Here is a 9,983-nt window from a genome sequence, read left to right as displayed (position 1 = left end):
TTGTTGGGGTGACCACTGGGTGTTGTATGGAAACCAATTTGATAATAAATTATATTAAAAAATAATAAATAAAATCTTAAAAAAAAAAAAAAAAGGACACAGTAGCAAATGCCTGGGAATACTAACAAAGTTTTGTGGAGTTTTGCAGAAACTTGTGCGCATTAATCAACATTTGCTAGAGATGTGAAAGCATCTAAATTTAAACTCTTAAAACATTGGCTGTCATTTTTATGCTTAATTTAAAACAGTTCTCTTACTCTTTATGCTTCTGAGGACATTTCTTGAGTATAGAAAAGTAGCAAGCAACCTACCAAATTCAGAACTGTAGCAGGATTCTTGTGCAGAGAGTTGTGACACTGAGGCTTTTCTTTCTAGGAAGCAACTTTATTCCTGCCAGTGCGGCTCAGTTGCGTTTGTACCCAAAGAACTGAGCCCCGAACTCCATGTGACATAGTTTTTTATATGCTTTTTACTTGTTTCCCATATATGGTAACATACAAATATGTAGTCTGATTAAGTGGTCTCTTGTTACAAGGTCATGAGGGATGTTGTCACGTACGTGTATAACCAGGTTGCCTTGAGGTTTTGGGGTTTTTTTTCTTTCCTTAAGGAGGGGACCCTACCACAGAACCACTCAACATTTTCTTACTTTTTTCTTTTTTTAAAAAAGAAAACAGCTTTCACATACGATAAAATTCACTCATTTAAAGTGCACAATTCAGCAGTTCTTAGTATGTTCACAGAGTTGTGCAACCATTACCACAATTTTCGAATGTTTTTATCACCTCCAAAAGAAACCCATAAACATTAGCAGTCACTCCCCATTTCCCCCAAACTCTACAGCCCTCGTACTTTCTGTCTCTATAGCTTTACTTATCCCGGACCTTTCATATAAATTGAATCATATAATATGTGGTCTTTCTTGACTAATTTCTACATTTTCATTTAACGCCCTCTGCTAGCTGAAGGCATGTCAGAGAACAGTTCAGTGAATTCAGGAAATTGACTGAAACTAGCAAGATCAACTTTGAAATCAATACTCCCCCAAGAGAAGAACAATGGAACATTTTTTTAGCAAACCTTAAAAGTAATAAAAACGTCTGTTTATTCTCTTCGTATCACAGCAATGTACATAATTTAATACTTAGAGTGGAGTGCTCATCATATGTCAGTAACTGCGATGGATTCTTTACATTGAATATCTCAATGAATTCTCACAAGAAGTGATCATTATGAGTGTTTACACCTGAGTAAGCTGTAGGTCGGTGAGGTTTGGTAATTTGCCCAAGATCACACACCTACAAAGTGGCAGGGCTGAGAGTTTAATGGGAGTCCACGTGCCCCCTGTGCCACAATCCAACGTATAGTTCCTGGGTATCCCAAAGCCATGAGAGTCTCATGATCTCATCTGTATCAGTCACAGTGCTGAGCTGCAAATGGCCAAAGAAAGTGGCTCAAGGTTGTTTTCAGGAACAGTAACTAAAACAACACTGAAGAACTGACCTGGTGAGGAAAACACCAAAGCTTCTGTGGCCACAACCACGTACTACAAGACAGCCAAGAACTTGACTGTCACTGCTAGCGGCACTGACGTCACTTCTGTGTCCACCTGGCAGCCACTGCCCTCCTGCACCAGCTAAATGGAACGTCTACAGAGAGCCAGCCTCTTTTTTCCTGTGCATCATTCTGAACTCTGTCTCCCAAGGACAGGTCTTGGCAGGGCCTAGGTCACATGCCCACTTCTGAGCATCTTTAAGAAAATGAGGGATCTTCTCTCCTGTCAAGGTCAGCTTCGAAGGTCTGACTTCCTGTGCTAGGAACCACATCCTCCCTAGATGAATGGCACATGCCACCATCAGTACAGGCCATCCGGAGGGTGAGATGTGCACTTGCTTTTGTCTCATTTCTCCACTTTGTGAATTCTTGCTTATGTAAGGCCACCACTCAACGTGGCAAGAGTGGCTATTTATTGCCAAAAAGTGCAACAGCTGTCTACCACATCTTTTAAGCAAATCTCATGGAGAAGCTTGGGGCTCAGCTGGGCAAATCATGAGATAAACTGTGGCTAAGCGGAAAAGTTGAGAGGACATGGCCATGGAACGAGGTTCACCCACAGAGGTGAAACCACAAAGACCATAGAGGCCCAGCTATAAATTCTAAAGCTGAGTCACCACTGGATCATGTGCTTCTTGCTAGAAGGTCCTCAAGGTACACCAGGAAGGACCCTCCCTACAATTTTAGGTCTCTCTTACAACAATGTTAAGCTTACTTGATGCGTGTGTCCTGTTGAGACTCTCAGGTAGGATCTGTCATGTTGGGGGGCTGGGGGACAGTGGCACGTGTCAATCATCTAGGGAAGAGGTGGACCTTCTGAGATGCCAGACCTCTGAAATTGGTCTTGGCAGGAAAGAAAATCCTTTAGTCCTTAATTTCCTAAATCTAGATTTGGGGGAGTAGAGGCATGCTTAGGGTACTTGAGGGTCCTCTCAGACGTGGGAGAATGGTGTGCAGGGCACTGGGCTCAGAGACAAACTGGGGAGGAACACAGCCCAGGTTATCCTGTCCTGGGAACTGCCTTCCCTCTGCTTATGTCATCCCAAGCCTTGAGGAAATTTGTATTTTGATGTTCCAGTCTGGTCTCAGCTGGGCAAGAAGTATTATGCAACATCTGTGGGTCCGCCCTTCCGCCAGTGCCCCCTGCCTGCAGCCAGGGTGAGTATGAGTATCTGAGTATCTGAGGGTTACATTCAGGGCTGAGGGGTCCATTTGTCCCCTTAGCTACTGATTCCTGATCATCCAGACGGTGGACTGGTGGATTCCCTTCCAGGACTCCAATAAATGTATGCCGAGTGAACAAAACATTATTGAAAAGGAAAAGCAACACTTGTAGGAACAGACAAATCGGCATCAGTGGTGCCTGAGAGGTACTGAGGATGTCCCAAATGATGGCTGAGGCCCAGGGACGGGGACCCAAGCAGCCGGCAGCAGAGAAGTATGTCAGAAAGTAGTAGGCCCCAATCATACAAAGTCATGGGGGACTCCCATCTCTGGGAGGACCCCCGCCCTCAAAAGCAGCCACCTGCTGGTGGCTTCATGAGGAAAATGAGTAGTATTGCACGTGTTCTATCAAGGAAGGAAAACTATAGCCCCGAGACACCAAACTAGCCTCAGGCGTACAGAACAAGGGCAAAAACCATTTCACACTTCTGGGAGCCAAAAGCCCCTGGGATGCGAGGCTCTATCCTCAGGGTGTTGGGCCAGGGTCCTGGTCCTACAGTCTGAAGAAAGGATCGCTGAAAAGGCTTGGAATCAGGCAGAGTTTGGTTTGTGCCTATTAATGAGGTCAGAAATCTCGGTAACTTACTACTACACCTGAAAAGCTGGCAAAGTTAGAAGGTGAAACATGGACAGAAAAGGCCAAGGCTGCATCATGGAGAGAGAAGTGTCACATTACAATTCAACAGGGGTGCCTGGGTGGCTCCAAAGGTTAAGCATGTGACTCTCGATTTCGGCTCAGGTCATACTCTCACGGTTCATGGGTTTGGGTTCCATGCAAACAGCACGGAGCCTGCTTGCGATTCTCTCACTCTCTGCCCCTACCCTTCTCTTTCTCTCAAAAAAAAAAAAAAAAAAAAAAAAAAAAGATTACAATTCAACAAACTCTGATAAACTGGCCAGGATATTTTTTTCTGGTCTGAATTTTAGTTACTTAAATTAGTGAATCTGTTTTTACACCAGCGCATTTGCCTTCGTTACAAGAATAATCTCTGTCACAGTTTTTTATTATTTATTTATTTATTTTGAGAAAGAGAGAGAGAATCCCAAATAGGTTCTGTACTGTCAGTGCAGACGCTGACACAGGGCTCCATCTTTTGAACCGTGAGATCATGACCTGAGCTGAGATCGAGTCTGACGTTCAACTGATTGAGCCACACAGGTGAATCCTCTGTCACAGTTTTTATATCATCAATCAAAAAAGTTAAAAAATAGGGGCGCCTGGGTGTCTCCATCGGCTAAGCGTTCAGCCTCGGCTCAGGTCATGATCTCATGGTTTGTGAGTTTGAGCCCCATGTTGGGATCTGTGTTGACAGCTCAGAGCCTGGAGCCTGCTTCGGATTCTGTGTCTCCCTCTCTGCTCCTCCCCCACTCATCCGCTGTTTATCTCTCCCTCAAAAATAATAAAACATTAAACAAAATTTTTTTTAAAGTTTTAAAAATATTAATTCAGGTACTCAGCCAAAATTACGGTTATTATTAATTGTTTATATAACAATGAACCATTGGATAATCATTAAAATTAACTTTATTAATCTTACTAATATAGACAATATTTATAAAGTGTCCTGTGCTGAAATTGAGGATTTACTAGAGTTTTCCAGTAACTTTACCATCCGTGATCCAATACTGAAAATGGTTTCCTTTACATAGGTTGCTACAATTCAACTAGGTATCATACATCTAATTCCCATTAACGAAATTCACAGAACCAAAGCCTTCTAAAATGTTTTATAACCATAGTTCTTATTATGTAGCTTTATTTCACACTTTTCACAGTTTTGTTTAGAGTAATGGCATCATTGTAGAAGCCACATAACTCATTTAATAATCAAATATTATACCAATTAATTACCCCATCATGTAAGCAGAAAGTCCTGAAATTTCCTTTTGAAGATATAGTTTGACTTAACTATCACATACTTTACAAAATAACTTGTTCTTGGGGCGCCTGGGTGGCCCAGTCGGTTGAGCGTCCGGCTTCGGCTCAGGTCATGATCTCACAGTTTGTGAGTTCGAGCCCCGCGTCGGGCTCTGTGCTGACAGCTCAGAGTCTGGAGCCTGCCTCGGATTCTGTGTCCCCCTCTCTCTCCACCCCACCCCTGCTTGTGCTCTGTCTCTCTCTGTCTTTCAAAAATGAATAAACATAACAAAAATAAAAAAAAAATAACTTGTTCTTTCAAGATCAGAGTGGCAAGTGCCATTTTTGAACAACATCCATAATACGACACTCTAAATAAGGAAAAAGATCTGCTCAGTTTGACCACCCTCTGTATCCTTCTAGTTGCCCAGTTCTGTGGCTAAAGCAATTACACAAATCTAAAAAAGGCAGATTTTCTGAAAGTGGACAGAACACAATCTCACGAATGTTAATCTTTTTGTCATTCGTCAAAAGTGCAAACTGGCACAAAATCCAGACATCTTTTTGTGTGGGAAAGGGTTCCTAAGACAGGAAATTGGATCCCTAAATTGAGATTCTCATATGGAAAAAGCCTCTGGGGAATCTGATACATGACAAAGACAGGCTTCAGATAGATCTATGTAAACCTAACATTTCAATCTCTGATTAGAGATGAAGCCAGAGTGAAATCTTAAGTTTCCATTGAGCCCAAGGACTTTTTCTTTTTTTTTTTTTTTAATCTCCAAAAGGATAGAAAATACACCCAAACTCTTTAAAGTGGCCACTGGAGTTTATTTCTAGAACAGCTATATCAACTATCTTGGCTGATGGATTTCTCTACAGCCAAGAAGTTGGGAAGGAAAAAGCACAACCCAGATAGTGTGTGTGCGTGTGTGTGTGTGTGTGTGTGTGTGTGTTATTCAATACCCACAAGGAAGGTCTTTATATAAAAGGGAGAGTACAGTAACTCCTTTGGGCTAATTTCCTGATCATAACATTTCCATCCATGTAAAGAGTATCCCAAAAGTCTTAGAACAGTTTTAAACTTTAATAACCACAAGGTCTAAATGCAGCAAGCTTGCAAAGAACAGTCATCATTTGGAGGTTTGCTTGCCTACATTCCATACTTACATAGTTTTGTGACTTTTTATAATACTTCTTAGGGTTTTTTTTTTTTTCATTGTTGTGTAAGTAGCTGTGAAGATAGCAACAGCAACTGTCTTTAAGTTACTAGAGCTTAAAAGTGCACTAAGACTTTTGGACTACCCTTTACGATTCCCAGTCTGAGTCCTTGTCCTAATTCGTTTCACCTATGACTGACATTTAAACTCTGAAATGGATTAAATTGTTTTCTTAGGAGTTCTTTTCTTGCAATATCCTCAGAGCAAAGCTGGTTGAACACTTCTCTCAGTTTCTGACAGCTTTCTCACTTATACATCACTAGAGATGTGATTAGTTTTGTGAAAAGTGCAGAGGCATACATTTCTCAAACTCTTGTGTTGTAGCAATAAATCTCATCCCCTATGTATGACATCAGTACAACTGAAAATGATTTGGGGTAGTGTTATGGCTATTTAAATGGTCAGATTTTAATAAATTTCCACACATTCATCCAGTTAAAAAAACCTGTCTTGACTCCAGGTATTTTCTCCCTTTCTCCCTGATCAGTGTTGTTTGGGTTTTTATCTGTGACTTCTTTTGTTTTTATAAGGGCTTCATATATTTCCTGGGCTCTGGCAATTTCTTTCTGTGCATCAAAATGGACTTTTTGCCTGCTCAGGAGGGGAACAATTAAATTAAAATCATTAATTCGCTTGTTCAGTTTCCTGATGTTTTCGTGAAACTGCTCACAAACTTGGTTCCACTGTTTCTGTTCAGTTGGTGTCATTGGATTCCCAAGTTTTTTCCTTGACACTAAAATTGCCTCTCTGAGTTGATCGATAGTATCCTTTATTTCCTTTTGCATGAGAATCCATTCTGGTTGGTATCCATTATCTATCAATATTCTGTTCAGGTTGTGAGTCATGGGATCAATATATGAACAGCCAGAAAATTTTTTTAGAGGTTTTCCCTTCCCACTGAGATTGTCAAAGTCTCCTTTTGCCATTGATTCCTGAATGAGATCCTCTACTAAACGCTCAATAGCCTGAGTTATCTTTTGTTCTTTACTCTGTCTTACATCTTTAACAATTACGCTATCAATGAAATACTGGCTTTGTAGTTTCTGCTTCTGATATTCCATCACTTGCTCAGTTGCACGGTCTGCTCTAAATTGCCTATATTGCTTCTCTCGTTGACTGGGACTTCCGAAACCAATACCTTCAAAACTTAAATAATGTCGGTGTTGGGGTGTTTTATATTTGAACTTTTCTTCCTCTTCCTCTGCTTCTTCAACTTTATTCTGTCCGGCATTTGCTTGTGCTACCACGTGGGAAAGCACCTTCCTATAAGCTTCTTCGATCTGTATAAATGTTGCTGAATCCGCTGTACTAGAACCTCCGTCTGGGTGGTATTGCTTGGCAAGCTTATGAAAAGCTTCCCTGACATCATCTGCAGAGCATCCTTCATCCAGATTCAGCAGCCTGTAATAGTCTCTCATCTTCTTTTTGGATTTCTGAGTTGACATCATTCTATTTCTAATGACACCAAGATATGGAGGCATTTTCATTCGATTCAGTACCATTGAAGCATTTATCAGATGAGATCTTAAGATGTGAGCCATTATTACACACACTGTGTTCATAATTGTACCCAGAGTTCCTCCTAGCAATGATCTACAAACAGACAACAAGGAGTGAAGAAAGTTATATTATCAGCAAATCTCATACTTTCAGCAATCAGGAAGAAATTACAGGTACCATGAAGGGCAGTTCTGTCTAATGCTGCTGCCACATTCTTACACCTGCTATGTTTCTCTTGCGTTAGCAGAGAAATGGAAGTTGATGATGTTTAGCATTACCATATTGTGATATCATCTGGATTCTACTCACTAACTAATCGCAGAATTTCAGAGCTGGCAAGTTCTTAAGAGATCTAATCCAATCTCCTCATTTTATGGGAAAAGGTAGGCCCAGAAGGTTAAGCAACATAACCAAGTCACACAGCAAGGCGTAAGGAAAATGGGTAGGGTTAGGGCACAATAAGGGGCTTGCTTAATTCTCTGTATTCCTGGCAGATTATAAACTTCATCACCTCCACTATGTCTTTAGTGTATCACCGTCTTCATCATCTCAAGGAGTCTTCTCAGAAGACGTACACACATGAAACAGCACGGCAAAGCATGTACCTCATCCGACACACAGTTGAATAGAATCAAGTGTCCAAAAGCCTTTAAGCTCTATACCTTATCAAGCAGGAGCTGTTTGCTACATGCTAGAAAACCAAGACGAAAGGTGGGCCCTCCTGACATGTTAGCTGCTATTTTTCACACGCATGGTCTAGCAGAAAAGAAAAACTTATACCTAGACAATAGCAACGAAATGCTGGAAGTGCTTGGATTGGAAGTGGGATATTGATGGACAAACGCTAAAACTGAGCTTCTAGGGACCCCAATTTTCTGGACAGTTGGGGTCAACGGCTCGGAGAGTTGGTCGAGATGGTAGCGGCCGATCCACCCGTGGCCATTGCGGGGCAGTGGTCAGTCTTGACGCGAAACACGCCCGGCCCCGCCCCCTACTCACCTTCACAGCGGCGGGGAAGGGGCTTAGCGGCTCCCGCCCCCATGCTGCGCCTCTGCGCATGCGTGCGCGGCCTGCCTTTCGTTCCCCTCGGGTCTCGCTGCGGCCCGCGGGCGGCCCTGGACTAGACCATCTGCCGGCTTACACTGAGGGGACCACAGAGGGGACGGAGGGCGGAGTCGTACCTAATGGGGCAGAAGTCCTACTTGAACGGGGAACCCAGGAATCTCTCCTAAAATGAACTGTACCCTGTAGGACACAGGCAGGACGTTTCGGAAGGCTCCGCCCCGCCCCCGGGTGATCCGCTCCGCCTCCGCGCCCACCTCCTGCGGGAGGTGGTCCGGCCGACTGGGATTGTGGGAGGTGTAGTTCGCCTCGAAGTGCGGCGCGCTCCGTCCTCCGCCGCGCGGGGGCAGCGAAAATGTGGCGGTGGCCTGAACTGTGGAGAGCAGAGTGGTGAGTGGGGGTTGGGACCCTTGAAGGCGCAGTGGTTCGGGGGCGACAGCCCTTGGTAGTTTGCGTTTGAGAAGGGAAGACGTAGTCGTTTCCCTGTTCAGGACCTGAACAGCCTCTTCTGGGTCTGCAGATGGGGCACCAGCGCCGAGTCGTGAAAGTTGTACCCAGCCCAGAAAGATGTAGCTAACCCAGGCTGGAAACCTAGTCTTTGGGGCGACTGGGTGGCACAGTCGATTAAGCCTAGGACTTTGGCTCAGGTCATGATCTCTCGGTTCGTGGGTTCGAGCCCTGCGGCGGACTCTGTGCTGACAGCTGGGAGCCTGGAGCCTGCTTGGAACGTTGTGTCTCCCTCTCTCTCTGCCCCTCCCCCTTGTGCTTGCGCTCTCTCCCTCCCCCTCTCTCTCTCAAAAATAAATAAACAACAACAACAACAGAAACCAAACCTAGTCGTTAATTCAGCAAGTCCCTCCTGAGGAGCTCGCTTAGCCAGGTATTGGTAGGTAGGGGATGAGGGGTGAGGACAGTCCAGGGCGAATTCAAAACAGGGGTCTCCTGGCTTTTAAGCTCATCCACTGTCATGAGGATTTCCTGCTCCCCCTCTTAAATGGGGAGGTAATTAAAAAAAAAAAAAACAAATAAATAGAAAAAGGCAGAAAATTGGAGAGTCAGACCTGGATTGAAAATCCTTTTTTTTCCACTTGCTTTTCTCTGTGTCTGTTTACTAGTAAAATAAAGGTACCAATAAATGGTAAACGTATGTTCAGCACTTCCTTTTTGCCACCTACTGTGCTAAGTGCTTTATGTATAGTCTCTCTCTCTTTTTTTCTTTAAAGTTCTTGTTTATGCATTTAAGTAATCTCTGCACCCAAACATGGGGCTTGAACTCATGACCCAGAGAGTAAGAGTCAACTGCTGTACTGACTGAGCCAACCAGGTGCCCCTATGTATGGTCTCTTTTAATCCTTACAGCAGCCCTGAGATAAGTGCAGCTATTTTCCTCATTTTACATATGATGAAGTAATAATTGCATCAAACTCACTGAATGTTTGAGAATTACACAATGTATGCAAGTCACTTGGCACAATGCCTGGCAAATTAAGCAATGTATTTTATTACGACTATGTTTCCTAAAAGGAGCAGAAATAGGTACTAGCCTCTGTAAGCTTTTGAATTAT

The 9,983-nt window shown here is 43.2% G+C and overlaps 1 protein-coding gene across 1 annotated transcript; it reads right to left on the bottom strand.

The window, feature by feature from the left end:
* Positions 1 to 3,888: 3,888 nt before the first annotated feature.
* DNAJC28 (DnaJ heat shock protein family (Hsp40) member C28) lies at positions 3,889 to 8,643 on the bottom strand. Its single transcript, XM_049629286.1, has 2 exons — positions 8,356 to 8,643; positions 3,889 to 7,449 (listed from the first exon to the last, which is right to left on the bottom strand). The coding sequence occupies exon 2, from the start codon at positions 7,416 to 7,418 to the stop codon at positions 6,258 to 6,260; it is 1,161 nt and encodes a 386-aa protein (XP_049485243.1). The 5' UTR covers positions 7,419 to 7,449; positions 8,356 to 8,643; the 3' UTR covers positions 3,889 to 6,257.
* Positions 8,644 to 9,983: the final 1,340 nt, after the last annotated feature.

The sequence above is a fragment of the Panthera uncia genome, chromosome C2 (genome assembly GCF_023721935.1).
Source record: "Panthera uncia isolate 11264 chromosome C2, Puncia_PCG_1.0, whole genome shotgun sequence".
Lineage (NCBI taxonomy): Eukaryota > Metazoa > Chordata > Mammalia > Carnivora > Felidae > Panthera > Panthera uncia.
The sequence above is the reverse complement of the archived record's forward strand: the minus strand, read 5'-3'. Positions and strand labels throughout refer to the sequence as shown.